The sequence below is a fragment of the Zeugodacus cucurbitae genome, chromosome 5 (assembly GCF_028554725.1).
Source record: "Zeugodacus cucurbitae isolate PBARC_wt_2022May chromosome 5, idZeuCucr1.2, whole genome shotgun sequence".
In the NCBI taxonomy this organism is placed as follows: Eukaryota; Metazoa; Arthropoda; class Insecta; order Diptera; family Tephritidae; genus Zeugodacus; species Zeugodacus cucurbitae.
Genome location: NC_071670.1, coordinates 17009400 through 17025686, shown reverse-complemented (window position 1 = coordinate 17025686; position 16287 = coordinate 17009400). Strand labels below are relative to the sequence as shown.

At 34.0% G+C, this 16287-nt stretch overlaps 1 protein-coding gene across 9 annotated transcripts in view; it reads left to right on the top strand.

Moving 5' to 3' along the window:
• Positions 1-16287, top strand: part of LOC105217115 (protein sprint) — a 444786-nt gene that overhangs the window by 380532 nt on the left and 47967 nt on the right. For all 9 annotated transcript variants that reach the window (XM_054232307.1, XM_054232306.1, XM_054232305.1 and 6 more), the window contains one exon: positions 9392-9595. In XM_054232307.1, coding sequence (XP_054088282.1) covers positions 9392-9595 — 204 coding nt within the window. The remainder of the gene's footprint in view (positions 1-9391; positions 9596-16287) is intronic.

The window sequence follows — 16287 nt, the reverse complement described above, 5'->3', positions numbered from 1 at the left end:
GTCATTTTTTTTAAATCATAGAGTGAAGTCGATAAAATCTGATATCGAATTACCTGAGACGACGTTCGGGATAAGTACAGAAACTATAATAGATATAAAGCTGTCACAGAAATAGTCTACCGAAATAGATTTGATCTCAGAACCAACGTAATAGACTATATGCTCAAATTGCCTTCAGATCCCGCTTGAAATTGGTTCTCATCACAGATTAAACTGGATTCATTGGGCGGTTGGAGCGTCCATCTTGATAACTAGTTCTTCCAGGTATCATAAACGCTTAATTTCTAGAAGTTTTCATTTGGTATATTGTCTTAGAAACGTAGTTTAAGGTTCGAAAAATAGTTACTAACCTAAGTGTCTATAAATATGTAAATATAGAGCCGATATTATTTGGCCAAGTTAAGCTAGAAAATAACTTCTAAATAACTTAAACGATTATCATCAAATGAGTTTTTTAATATAATCGCTTGAATGTATATTGGACAGATGGGTCAGAACCCGTTATGAGTCCCAGACTCACCCGAAGTGCAGTGGTAAAAAATTAAATTACAAGTTATCAACTTTAAATCTTTGACCATATATGACTAAATGCAACAATTTTACACGGCCGATTAGAACACTGTTTTGAACTTTGGCTTAAGAACATAACTTTACTGACTATTTTGCCAGAAAATATTAATAAGTAATTCGAAAACTTTTTCCAAGAAAACTCACTTAAGAGACAATTACAGTTCGTTTGAAATAATCAGTGTCTGCCACATAAAAGAAACCATCAATAGAACCCACAAACCTCAGTCTTCATTGCATGAAAGTCACGCTCCCGGCACTTTACCACGACAAAGTTACATTTAAAATCAAATTAATACGCACAACTTCGTTTAATTGAATAAGTGTTAGCAAGGAATTTAAAAGAAGATGGAGCAATGCAAGGAAATACAATATAGAAAATATTGGAACAAGAAGAACTCGATTGAAATAACAAGGGGGCGAGACATTTTCTTTTCAATTAAACACGTATCTAAGCAAGCAGTACTTGTAAAATTAGTTAAAGTCGAAATAAATGGCAGCAAATGCAACGAAGGGAAGACAAATAGCGGCGACACGCCCACTACTCTGCAGTAGCGCAAATTGAGGGTTAACGCCCACCGAAGTAAGAGATATAAACAGTAGTTGCGAATAAACTACATACTTTTGGTGCCAACTGTTAAAGATTCTAATGGAAGACGGAATAATGTGTGAAGCAGTGAGCAATAATAAACGGAAAACGAGAAGTGTATGTACAGAAGAGTAAGTAACGGAAGTAGCTGCAGGCAAATTAAAGCCATTTGCTCTCTCCCCCTGACTTTGACAGCTGCAGTAACTGATACCGCCGTAATATAACAAAAGCGTAAATAACAACAACATACGACATAACAACAACAATGACAGCACATGTAGCAACATATTAGTGCTTTGGCGGGATAAAGAGAGAAGGAGGAAGAGCAGCGCACACTTCTTATCACTCATATGCCACAACATTGAGTGAAGTTCAAGGATGCGTCTGTAGCCCGCAGGATATACGTACATACTATATCTCCGACTGACACTGGCAATGACGCAAAAATACCGACGCGAAGCTGTGCGACGAAGTCAAGCAGAAGAACAATCATGTGCCGGTTGCGGCATGCAGACATGTAGGCAGACGGTGGAAAAAATGCCGAGCAAAATATAATAATGGCACAAAATCGGTGAGCATGCAGGGACACGTAACGTTCGACACACACACGAATATATGATTACATATATATGTATGTGCGCGACATTCCTTTGCTGCGAAAAAATGTGATTCGCATTTTTTCCGCTTTACCACATTTACGCTCACCAAAAACCCGGCAACCGTCCACCGCCACCAAACCACCCTCCTACGGCAAGCGTGCTCGGCGTTGAAAGCGCATAAATCACGTGGCAACCAAAAGTCGTAGACAGGAGGCGCGCTGTAGCATTTTTTGGCATCTTCACTCGCATGCCAGGCATACAGTGTGCTACTAAAGTACGTAGACTTCTTATATGCCAGTACAAATGTCTGTAGCAGTTTACGATGTATGTGTAAATAAGCTTTTCAATATTATATTTCTATGGTATTATTCTCGTATAATATGTACTCTTACGTTTACATATATTGCTATTTCGTTCGCTTTTATGCGCATTTTAGCCGGCCGGTATTTCTTCTTATTGATTTTCTTCGCTTCTTAGAGTTTCTTCTACGAGTTTTCACCGCCAACGGCAAGTAGTACTCTGCATAATGGTTTTAAATTCGCTTTTTGTATACTCCTTAATTTCCTTTTTCTTCTTCTTCTTCACCATCTTGTTTTGTACTTCATTGTAACATTTTTTCTTTCCCGCCTTGAGGTTTCTTGACTTTTTTAGAGTTGCATCAAATAACAGCCGGAAGAAAGCAAAAGTTGCATCCGTTGACAGCTGAAACTGCACTCTTTTATATAAAGATGTCTTTATTTGTTTGGATATGAATATAGTTTTATATGAAAAATACAGTATAGTAATAATAGAAGTGTAATAAAACTATGTGACTGGATAAATGAGTTCGAATCATGATCAGACTCTGGAAATCTATGCAAATGAGTTCCATGCGCACATGTACTCTGAAACCGCTCGACCGATTTTCGTGAATCTTAGCGTGCATATCGGCTAGGGTGGAGAATCGGACAACATCTATTTTTCATCCTCCTAAATGTTAAGGGTGGTCCACCCCTAAATTTTTTTAACTTTCCGCGAAGAAAATTAAAAATTTTCTAAAATCGGGAAGTTATTGGTTGTTGAAGTTCAAACCGATCTGGCTAATTTTAGTCTTGAAATATTCGTGGAAGGGCAGAAAAAGATTAGAAAGTGAGTAAATATGGAAAAATTGCGAGGAAGATATGAATAAGAGCATTTTATTCGAGTTGACAAGAAAAATATAAAAAGAGAAAAAAAAAATAATATTTTGAAGGTTGTCATTGTTGCTTTGTTAAAATATTTTTGTTATTGTTCAATTGTATAAGGTTGTGTCGATAGCTCAAAACAATTTGTAACAAATAAGAAAAGACTAAGTTCGGGTCCAACCGAATATTTTATACTCTCGCAATTTATTGATGTAATTTTATTAAGATAACATACAATATGACCTATATATTCGGCATAGAGTCCCATAGAAAATCATAACATATAGTATATAAGGGCTGATGTGATTCCAGAACCAATTTCACTCATTTTCACCATCAAGGTTAACGGGAATAGGGGTAACTTGGCACCTGTTAGTAGGCAAACAAACGGCACATTCGGCCTTGAAATTACTCCTAAATTGCAAATGAACGAAACACCAGCCGGCAAAATTGCCAAAAATAGTGCTATAACGAAGATTTTCCAAATATTCAAGAAGTCGCTGGAGGTACTGCACAGGACTTTAAAAGATCTTGATTGTCGATAAACGTTTTTGGTGGAGCCAGGATTCTGTTAACAGGTGATTTACGCCAGACTCTTCCAATTATTCCTGGAACAACTGTTACTGACGGGCTAATCGCATGCCTAAAGTCATTTAATTTGTGGCGACACAAAAGAATCGCCAATTAAGAACTAACATATGAGTGTTTTTGCAACAATATCAAATTGCGATTGTAGAAGCAGTTGGAAATGGTAGGGTCGCAGTTGACACCTCGATGGATTAATAGCATTTCCAACAGATTTCTGTCACTTCATTGACTCGAAAGAGAAGTTTTCCTGACATGAAACCTCAATATGATAACCAGAAATGACTGATTGAATAATTTATATTGGTGGTAAAAAACAAAGATATCGATGACCTTAATGCAACAATTTAGAATTTCGGTCCAGGAGAGTTGACACAGCTACAAAACAGGATGACGTAGTCAATTATCCCAAACTATTTAAAATTGCCTGTACTATCCCCACTCACTTTGCAATTAAAAGTAGTGTGAGTTGTCATCATGCTGCGTAACATAAATCGACCTCGAGTAATCAATATCGTCGCCGAAGCCAAGATTGGACCAAATTAATTTAATGTATATCTTAGCCACAACAACGTGTGGCCAGGTCTGCTAGTAATACTATATAATGGTCTCTAATACTAACTAGGGACATCGCAAGCTAATGAAAGAAATCATACAACTGATATACGTCGATCTTGGTGAGGAAACCCCTATATTTAAAGGCCACATTCCAAAAAGTTGTCTGCCAAACAGGTAACATTAACATTAGGTAATTAGTACGATCAGTTTGTCTATAAAGCCAGAGTTGAAAGCTGTGTTGTGTTCTTAAACATTTGGAAATTTCACACATTTTCTCTGGCATAGCATGAGTATACCATATGAACTTGTTTTAAAATATGTAATAACTAGTGGAAAGAGTTCTTGCCCAGGTTGTAACGTCTGATAAGTTCATAGAAATATAATTACAGCGGATATTACATTGCCTTCAAAACTATCTAAAGAAGTACTTCCCAGCTTATCAGAGTATCTCAATCAATATCAATAGTATCTCCCATTACCTTATAGGTAGTTGTTGTCCGCCAATTTAAATGATTATTAAGATTTGGTACCGGAACCACGCTTTTTTTTAATATCCTTTGATACATTTTCCGACTAACGATACTCACTTTGATATATTTAAGCACATCTGTACGTATGTATATTTGCAAACATTTTCTACAATATTTAGCTAACTGCACAGACCAGAAGCCACAAAGTCCTTTCTAAAAAATATGCCCACCCCTTATAACTGTTATGAAAAGCCAGCACTCATTCATTTTTCATAACAGCTTATCTGCCTACACTCTGATTTCTGCAGCCTCCTTTATTTCCACTAAATGTTTGTTTGTTTTTAATTTCACCTCTCGGCTTTCAAACGTGTGTCAATTGAAGCGTACAAAATATTTTTGCAACAACAACAACACGAATTGTCACAAACATACAAAGAAACGGTGAGAATGCTTATGGCAGCATACACACACTCATCCACATACATACAAATTTGCATATTTAGCTTACTATTTGGTGGGGCAAGTACTGGAGTCAAACTGTTGTTGTGACATAGTCGCTTTGCTATTATCAATAAGGTGACAGAGAGACATACAGACGGTGAGGCAAAGTGTAGAAAAATATCTTGTATACATCTATATTTGTATGCGTGTCTCCAGCAGAAGTCGACAATCAGCCAAAGCTGCTGTGACAGTTACACTGTTTTACTTTTTTGTTGTTGTTGTTTTATATATTTTTTTTATTATTTCTTCTGCTTTGCTGAATTTTTAAATTTGCATAAAACGCATTGCTACTTTTGAAATATGAACTCTTCGAAAAGAAACACCCGCCACGTGCTCTTCTTTCGCTTTTTGGTGTGGTGAGTTTATTAAAAAGTAAGCAGCAGGTAATCTTTCGCTGTTATGCGCATATTTTGCTCATATATCTTGGCTGTTTATTTCTTACTTAAAAGCAACTTGAAAGTAAATATCAGTCAGCAAATGGCATTGAAATTGGCGTAAGGCGGCAATGAGTGAGTAAAATGTAGACAAATAAAGGGTGGCAACATTATTCATGTTGGTATATAGTGGTGTGGGTGAGTTTGTGACGTGCACAGGTAAAAGATGAAAAATTGTTTTTGCAACATTAATGCAGCAGTGAAGCGCATAAAGCGCGCTGTTTATTACGGAGTAGAAAAAAATTAAAAAAAAAAATATCAAAATAAAAAATGGGAAAATATTAAAAAGAAGAAAAATCAAACATTTTTTTTTATATTTTTCCGTTTCTCGCAAAAAACATTAGCAACATTTTTTGCAGTAAATCTAGCGCTTATTTATGCGCCGCTTGACGACCCTGCTGCCTCCCGCACACAAACCACACGCCTTTTATGGCTTTGCTACTTAATTTTTATGCTAGACACACGGCAGCAGTCCGCACGCGTTGCCTTTATTTATACATTTTGCTAATGTTTGCTAAGTATGCTGTGCGGGCAACACGGGTCGTATGAGTAACTTAAGAAGCATGAAATTCTCATACGCGTTGTTTTAGATATTTATGTGTATGTATATATATAAATGTATTTTTGTGTATATGTTTATATGTATGTTTAAACGCGCTTTGTTCTTATTTTTTGCGCTTTCTTCGTATTGCCCTAATGTTTGTGGCATGGCTAAGGGCCATGTTGCAGGTGTTAGAGCGCCGTCTTCTCTTCAAATATGCGCCAAACAAATCATTCTCCACTTTGCTTTGCTATTTTTGGTTGTTGTTATGTTTGTTGTTTGGGTTGATTATTGTCTCCCGGTACATTTGTTGTGGCGTAAATTTTTGTTTACATTCTTTTGATTTCGCTAGCTTTGCGGTGCTTACCAGTTTCCGCTTCGCAGGCAACTTGTGCTTTAATGTTATGTTTTCGCCTTCATTTATTAAGTGGATACTTTAATGTGCACTTATTGGCAAGCATACACAAATATATTAAAGCATATGTTTATACCTTTCCATTTTTCTCATTTTTTTGTTGCAGTCATGCCTGGAATTTTTAATAGCTTTTTGTTTGACTACAATTTTTGATTTCGAAATGTCATAATGCGACGCTCAGTGTTTGAAAACATATCTATATACATATAAATATATTCATATATGTATATACATATTCGCTGATTTGTGAAGGTATTCGCTTCTCATGACACAATCAACTGCTGAGTAATGTTGACACGTCGGTGGTTTTTACCGCTCTTTAGTGGCTAATTTTATTATTTACTTACAGTACAGTGAATAAGAAAAAAAACAAAAATAAATGCAATTTCAGAGCTCATATTAATAATAAATATATAAAGTAAAATAATCGCAAGAATAATTTGCCTAAATTTTTCAAATTTTTATAAATGAATTTTTTATTTAACCCTTATTTTTTTTTTTAATTATTTATATATTTTGGCTTCAAAACTATAATAATTCTCATTTATTTTTCCAATTTATATTCCTATTTAAAATTACCAAAATTGTATTGTAAATTTGTATTTAAACTATTTAAAAATCAATAGAGTTTTTAAATCTATATCTCAATTTTCTGTGTATTATTTTTCTATTTTTGTATAATTTTTACAAAATGTTTGAAGAATCTACGAAGAAACCAGTATTTTAACAAAATTTTCTGTGATTTTAATAAAAAAAATGTATATATATAAAATATTAACTTATAGATTCAAGGATTTGGATTAGAAAACATCCTTTATATGTTCAATTTATTTTCACAATTTGTGCACAACAATTTTTCTTTTTGCATATTCATTTCTTAGTAGGAAATATTTTTTCATTTATTATATTAATAATTATGAATAATTTTTTAAATATGTGTCAAATTATTTTTAAATATTATAATAACTGTACATAAAATTTTATTTATTTATTTATAAATTACTAAATAAAATAATAAAAACATTTTTCTGATTTTTTTTTTTAAATAATATATAACTTTATTTTATTTTTAATATAATAGATAAAATAATAAAATTTCTTTGAAAATATATTTCTTTTTTAGTAATATTAAAAATATAGCAGTAAGGGTTTAAACGTTGCCTACATTTAGGCTCAAAATATAATATAGCTAATACTTCAATTATGAAAATATTAAGTATTAAAATTAAAATTAAATAATTTCCTCTCTACAAAATCCAAAAGTGACACCTCACATAAATTAAGTTTCATTAAAAACAAATAAACCACCCCCAAACGGCCCCCATGCTACAACATTTATCATAAATAAACGCGTCTGACATTACCAGCTGCAATGCGTGACAGTCAGAAATGCCTGACAGAGAAGGGTTTCACGGCGCGCAGATCGCATTTCATTGTCACACCATTTATTTTGCACTTTTATCTTTTAGTGGCATTTATTTTTAATTTTCGGAATACAAGTGTAAAATACATTTATGTGTGTATATAAAAGATGTGTACGACTTTTCAATTTCATTTATAAAAGCCTGATTTTTATTTTTTCGTTGCGTCAAATTTTAAACTGCCGCTCTTCAAAATGAAAAATGGCCACTACAAATATATAAAAGGGTGCTTGCCAGTTAAAAGTCACAACGGTGGTTGGCGTTATCTGAAAAAAAAATCCAACAACAAAACTTCAAAGTGTTGTGACATTTTGTGCGGCAGGCGACATGATTGAATAACGGTATGCGCGTTATAAGGAAATTACTGCATTACTTTGAAACAAAATATAAAAGCGTGTAAATTTCTAAAAAAAAAATACTGAAAGAAATACTGAACATAATGTTTTTTCGGGTCATAAACCCCACTCAAAACTCCTACTTTTCACCAGAGTAAATAAAAAATCATTAAAAATCCCAGCTTAGTTGCCAAATGTCACTCCAGACTCCTTGCAGCGTGCTTCCTTTGTAAATTCCTAAATGTGACGTCGAGTGTTAGACTTCTTGTTGTATTTGTCATTGGCAACAGCTGGTCTAACATAACAGCGTTAATGACAACCCATTCATGACTTTCAGTGTTTTTTCAAGATTTTTTTCCACTTCTCTTTCTATTCAATTATCAAACTTCTATGCGACTTTTGGCCAAATCAAAAAAAAAAATAATTTTGTAGATTTTTCTTTCACTTTGTGTCTTTCCAAGTTGTTTCTTTTATCTGTTATTCTTACAGCTGTCAGTTCACTGTCAGACAACCATCTATGGATATTATAAATAATATAAGATATGATGAGTAAAAAATAAAAAATTAAAGAAATATTTTTCGGAGCAGCTTTGTATTACTTTTAAACTGTAATAATGTCAAAAAAAGTCTATTCGGAAGATAACTTAACATAAGATTAAAGAACAGTATTATTATAATGTTCAACACGATATGAGAAATAGTAGATTCCATGATATTAACATATCACATTGTGGTTTCGAGCTCTTAAAAAGGTGCCTAAATCTGGCGTATAAGAAGTATAAATACGTATCTTCAGAACACTTTTGCTATTTTGTTCGATAAAAAGTATATTTTGTTGGCGATCTCGTCATCATCTGTGTATGTGATAATATCACTACACAAAAAAGAAGAAAATAGTTAATTATTTCTAAACTAGAAATTTATAAGGTATGGTGAAATCACTCAATAACTTGGTATTGTTGTTGTAGCATTTTTTTTTTTCAAATTTATGTTTTTGTAATAATAACACCATAATATACCAACTCATATCTTGGCAATATTTTATTGCATTAAAATTAGGTTTTATTGCACACTTTTATTATATGTACACAGTCGCTTATCCCATTAGAATTACATAAAATCCCACTTAAATTCAACATACCCACCATTTTCCATAAACCCAACCACCCACACTGTATAGCCATACTCACGCACTTATCATCTATCCTTCCAGTCACGTACATCTCTGGTCTCCAGTTCGGATGGTGGCATTTTGGCCGAAGGCGAAACCTCGAGTGAAACATCGCGCGGCACCGACGAATGCCCGCCCTGTGATTTGAGTCTGATGGAGCGTCTGCTGCTGACACATCCCGTATGGTTTCTAACCGGCATACAACGCTCTGGTGCAGTGCACTTTCTACAGGGCAAGGAGGAGGGGGTAAGTAAAAAACAACAAAAACAAAACAAATATGTGCGCTGCGCTTTAATATTGCAGCAGAAAAACAAAAATAAAAATATTGAAGCACAAACAATTTTTAATTAGCCAAATACTTTCGTGTCTGAGTCTGAGGGGAGTTCAAACAGTGCGCCGCTGGCAAAAAATTGCAAAAACTCAAAATGGAAATAAAAAATAATGTTGAACCAGTATTGAAATAATGTCAAAGCACTGCAGCTGCTGCATTTGCCGTTAAAGCACCGCTAAAGCCCACAAAAGCTCCCAACTGACGTTTGCACAAATAATTTCTGTGTGGCTGGCGCATTTTGTTGCAAATTTATTAGCCGACTGTCAGGCAAATATTGCACACAAAGCACAAAGGCAAATTAGTTTATGCGGCTTTGTTGTGCGAAAATATTTTATAAACTCATTGCAAAGCGGCAGTGATAAGCGTGCATACAAAGGTGGCAGCAACAACGACAACGCCAATAACTACCACAATATTTTCGACAACAAAAAAGTATGATTGGCTGTCATTGGCAGAAACTGCCGCACAAAGCCTTTGACTGAAATGGGTTTTGAATATTTATGAATTTTTGGCAACAAATTATAGTTGATAAAGTTATTTAGTAGAGTTCAAACAGAAGAGTATTTAAATACTGAATTGCAATGCTATAACTGCTTGATGTGCTATATACATGAGTTTATGCCAGCCTTAGACAATTATACCAGTTTCATTTTGTAGATTATACCAGTAATTTTATTTACACCAGTTGTTCTATTACGATAATAGTTAAAAAATGTGTGTCTTTGTTTATACTTAATATTATCTTAATATTTTATACTAGTTTAGTGATTTATACCAGTTTCATATATGCTTTCACTGTCCCACAAAGTCTTTGACTGAGATGGGATATGAATATTTCTAAATTTTTGTCAACAAGTTATAGCCAAGAGAGTTATCTTGTTAAATTTAAACTGAATTGGAGTGTTATAATTGCTTGCTGTGTTATATCTAAAATATTATGCCAGCCTTTGATATTTACACAAGTTCCATTTTCTTGATTATACCAGTATTTTTATTTATATTATATGTTATATTTGATGATAACTGAGTTTTCGGGTTTAAATCATTTGTATCAATTTTATTATACCAGTCTTATTAATTTATACCAGTTTCATATATACTTTCACTTGATCAAAATCTTAGTCCTTACCAGTGAGGTTAAATTTAATAAATTATTTTAACCAATTAGATACATCCCCATAGTTTTTCAATCAATTTTTTATTTGATTTAATTAATGCATTTATGATAATTTATTTTATCATTTTTCCTCAGTATGTAGAAGAGTCAATATGAAAAAAATTAATTTAAGCACACAGCTATTTATTTGTAGCTTGCTTTTGGCAGGGAATTCGTACGCAATTTGCAGAAATATTTGCACAAATTACAATCAATTAACAAAGCGAAAAAAATGCAAATACCAACCGAAAAAAAATTTGCGCAGTATGAGGGTTAGGAAACAATGTGTGAATGGATACGTGGATTAATTATATATACAAACAAATAAACATTTATCTTGACTGAGGTGAACAAATTAAAGAGCATAAACCCCAGCAGGAAAATTCTGAACTTGTGAAACACTATTTTTGAGGTTAGAAATTATTAAAATATATATTTTTTTTATCTAAACATAATTATTAAAATATATAATAATATATAATAATTCTTGAAAAATATAATATGTAATTTCAACACCAGGAGATGGCGAACCCGATTCCCCAATCGATGACGATGGAATAGATGTTCCATTACCCGACCATGAAGAAATTCGAATAGCAATTACCCGCTTGAAGAACAACAAAGCGGCGGGGGCCGATGGATTACCGGCCGAGCTATTCAAATACGGCGGCGAAGAACTGATAAGGTGCATGCATCAGCTTCTTTGTAGAATATGGTCGGAAGAAAGCATGCCTGACGATTGGAATCTTAGTGTGCTCTGCCCAATCCATAAGAAGGGAGACCCCACAATCTGCGCCAACTACCGTGGTATAAGTCTCCTCAATATCGCATATAAGGTTTTGTCGAGCGTATTGTGTGAAAGACTAAAGCCCACCGTCAACGAACTGATTGGACCTTATCAGTGTGGCTTTAGACCTGGAAAATCCACAATGGACCAGATATTCACCATGCGCCAAATCTTGGAAAAGACCCGAGAGAGAAGAATCGATACTCACCATCTTTTTATCGATTTTAAAGCTGCCTTCGATAGCACGAAAAGGAGCTGCCTTTATGCCGCGATGTCTGAATTTGGTATCCCTGCAAAACTAATACGGCTATGTAAGCTGACGTTGAGCAACACCAAAAGCTCCGTCAGGATCGGGAAGGACCTCTCCGAGCCGTTCGATACCAAACGAGGCTTCAGACAGGGTGACTCACTATCGTGCGACTTCTTCAATCTATTGCTGGAAAAAATAATACGAGCTGCAGAACTAAATAGAGAGGGTACAATCTTCTACAAGAGTGTACAGCTCCTGGCGTATGCCGATGATATTGATATCATCGGAAGCAACAACCGCGCCGTTTGTTCTGCGTTTTCCAGACTAGATAAAGAAGCGAAGCGTATGGGTCTGGTGGTGAATGAGGACAAGACGAAATATCTCCTGTCATCAAACAAACAGTCGGCGCACTCGCGTCTTGGCTCCCACGTCACTGTTGACAGTCATAACTTTGAAGTTGTAGATAATTTCGTTTATCTGGGAACCAGCATTAACAACACCAACAATGTCAGCCTTGAAATCCAACGCAGAATCACTCTTGCCAACAGGTGCTACTTTGGACTGAGTAGGCAATTGAAAAGTAAAGTCCTCTCTCGACGAACCACAATCAAACTCTATAAGTCGCTCATTATTCCCGTCCTGATGTATGGCGCTGAAGCGTGGACGATGACAACATCCGATGAGACGACTCTTGGGGTTTTCGAGAGAAAGGTTTTGCGCAAGATTTATGGTCCTCTAAACATTGGCAACGGCGAATACCGCAGACGATGGAACGATGAGCTGTACGATTTATACGACGACATTGACATAGTTCAGCGAATAAAAAGACAGCGGCTACGCTGGCTAGGTCATGTTGTACGGATGGAAGAAAACACTCCAGCTCTGAAAGTATTCGATGCAGTACCCGCTGGAGGAAGCCGCGGAAGAGGACGACCTCCACTCCGGTGGAAAGACCAAGTGCAAAGTGACCTGGCTTCACTTGGTGTTTCCAGTTGGCGCCAAAAAGCAAAAAGGAGGAATGAGTGGCGCGCTCTGGTGGATTCGGCTATAATCGCTTAAAGCGGTTCCTACGCCAAATATATATATATAATTTCATAAAAAAATAGTAAATATTTCTCTAGAAGCCTATCTTCTCAATATAAAATAATTATGATAATTTTCAACCACTCCTTTCATACCTTTTGTACATTCATCTTGTATAATTTTAATATTCATCTAAAATTCAAATAATTTTTTTTTTCAATTTTAAATATTATATACAACCAAATTTAAGACTTTTCTCCAAGAAATACAAAAATTACATATAAACTTACCTACCGGCAGAGATAATTGATATGGATGCTAATTGATTGCATACTCCCATCACCAGTCCCAAATAACTTTTGTTTTGTTGCAGGCACATACAAAGGTATTTAACTATACGACCATTTCGCTTTTGAAAAACATCCAAATTCACATTAAGTAATATACAGACAGACCTTTATATGTGTGGTAGTAAACGAAATTACACATACAGATCAAATGCATAACTCTGTGCTGTCACACACCTTTACATACATATATGTAGATATATTCATACAACACATTCGTCAGCAGAAATTCGTATGTCCACATCAGCAGAAAAACCGAAACAAAAGCTTCGTTTTTCCTCATTGTTTGCGAAAATTTTGTTGCAGCAACAACAAACCGCAATGAGCAAACAACAACAACTGTAATTATCACTGTGGCAACACTGATTGCGCCTTTTGTCATTGTTTTGCTGTCCAATGGCTCAATGAAGCAAAGAAATGCAATATTCCATTCACACACACACGTATGCATGCCTGTGTATTAATTTATATGTATCAATGCATTGTTTTATATGCGTATGTGGGAGTGGCATGTTGTATGTCAGCCATTACATTTGTGGGCAGCGATTTAATTGTCGTGCCGATAGACAGGATATTTCATTAAACACATTACGGTTGGCATTCACTTCATTTGGGGAGAATTCAAGTAGGAAATATTTTTTGTATACATGCAGAAACTAGTTGTCTGTTGGAGACCTTGCATTATTTATACGTACTCATATTTATTATTATTGTTATATTTTTATATCAAAAATTAAAAATTTATTTTTTTAAATTCCTAATGCTATTTTTTTATTCATAAATGACACAATTGTTTCCAAATAAATTATTACAGATGTTGTCTTCGATAGTTAAAATTAATATCGATAACAAATGTTTAATTTTTTAGATTAGATATTAAATTTTAAGCATAATTTCTGTCGATAAAAAGTAATAAACTAAATATCCTAAATATCCTAAATATCCTAAATACCTAAATAACACAAAATTTTTTTAATATAAACTTCAAACTATAATTTTTATCAATAATCAAAATAAATACTGATGAACGAAATATTCGATATTTTTACTAGATTTTCAAAATAAATTTCTAACGAATTTCATATCTTTAAGTAAAATCGATATCAGTTTTAACTACACAATTATTTCATTGTGTACTTTTGAGTGTAATACTATGTTTACATATAACGAGATTATCTCCATTTACGAGCTTAACTCGATAATCTGTAATCAAGAAACTATATGTCTCCTACAAAATTACTCTCTTGATAATCCGAGATTATAAAATTATCTCGTTTTATACAACTAGCTGTTCGGTGTTATTCCTAGTTTTATCGATAATTTTGCGAAGAAGAGGAGAAATGTCAAATGAAAATGTAAACACAAATGGCCGACAGCGAGAGAAAAATGTGTAATACAACAACAAATACAACAGATGTGACAATTGATAATCTCATTTGGCTATATTTAAACAGTTAGATTATTGAACGAGCTTAGAACAAGACTATTTTCATATGTAAACATACTATAATGTATACATGGAGCAATTTTTCAATTATCGAAACGATTGCGTTTCCTTATTCCATCAAGAAAGATCACTTTTAACCCTGTCTGCATATATAATTCTCTATAAATATCAATAATACTTTAAAATATTCATGAATATTACTATAAAGAGCTCTGTGACCACTTTGAAGTATAAATTTGCAAATAAGGTACACTTAAATGTCCGGTTCTACATGGATCCGAAAAGTTTGATCAACAATTAACTATCTTTTCCTATACATAAAGCAAAAAAATCAAGATTTAATCTATAAATATTGTAAATTGCTTTCTCAAACCTCTCTTAAATAGAACTCACTCAATCCATAGTTATTCTATAGATAATTCTCAACACTTTTCCAATCACAATTTTCTTAACCTAGTTATAACAGTTACTCAATTCATTCAGCTAAAGAATCATGTATTCCCAACAGACATTTCACAACTCTATCTTCACTGGAAAAGCTAATATTTGGTCGGAGAATTGTTGCATGCTCTCATAGCTGTTTCTCAAGTCAAACTCATCTGGAGGTTCATAGCAATTTCAACTTTTGCTGAACTTGAACATATTTATATAAATAATTAGTTATGCATCAATCTTGGATCTAAAAGTTCCTCCAAAGTTAGAGAGCTTTTAAGATCTTATTATTTATCAATTGAATAACTAGACTTTTTACTTAATTCTCCCAAGATTAGGCGACAATTCCAAAGATAACTTAAATATAAATTAAAAAACTTTTAAAACCAATGTTTAAAATTTCAAGTGAAGCTATCCTGACTACTCCAGGACTATAATTTAAAAAAGTATTATTATTTTATTATTATAAAAATATCATTTGTTAATTTTAATAAAAAAATAAAAATTATTTTTTAAGATAATTTTTTCATCGCCCTTATTGGACACACCAAACACATGGGTCCTTTAACGGCACAAACATACCTCCGTGCATAGCATACACTTGGGCACTCCGCCGGTATTATAAAAACGCAAATTTCAATCAGCACGTCCACAGTAATTCCCTCACACCACTTATAAAACAACTAATTACGCCGACATTTAGCATTGTTTGTTTTTTTAAACCGCTACATATGTTAAAGAGCTGTCGCAGTAATAATTAAAAACTGAGCACAAAAGTATGCAAAGAAAAAATGCGCAGACAGCATGAAACGCACACACTCACAAAAGCACTAAGAATACCAAGATTGTGTGTGTTTATCAGGCTTATGAACGAGTACGCTAGGCTGCAAATGTCATGCCTCATTAGACTGACCAGACACTCGAACCACAGCCACTATTTAACGGTAATGCGCGGCACAAAAGAAAGCGAAACATTGTAGCCAAACACAAAACTGAGGGCATGAGGAATTAAAACGGGAAACAAAGATTTTTTCAACTTGATTACTTTGCCAAGGAAAAATGTGGTGTGTAATGAGGGGTTTTCCTCTGTACTTGCTACAAAATAATTGTGAAAAAACTGTATGGACGGCGCACCGGCTGTCCATTTAACTACAAAAACAAGCGT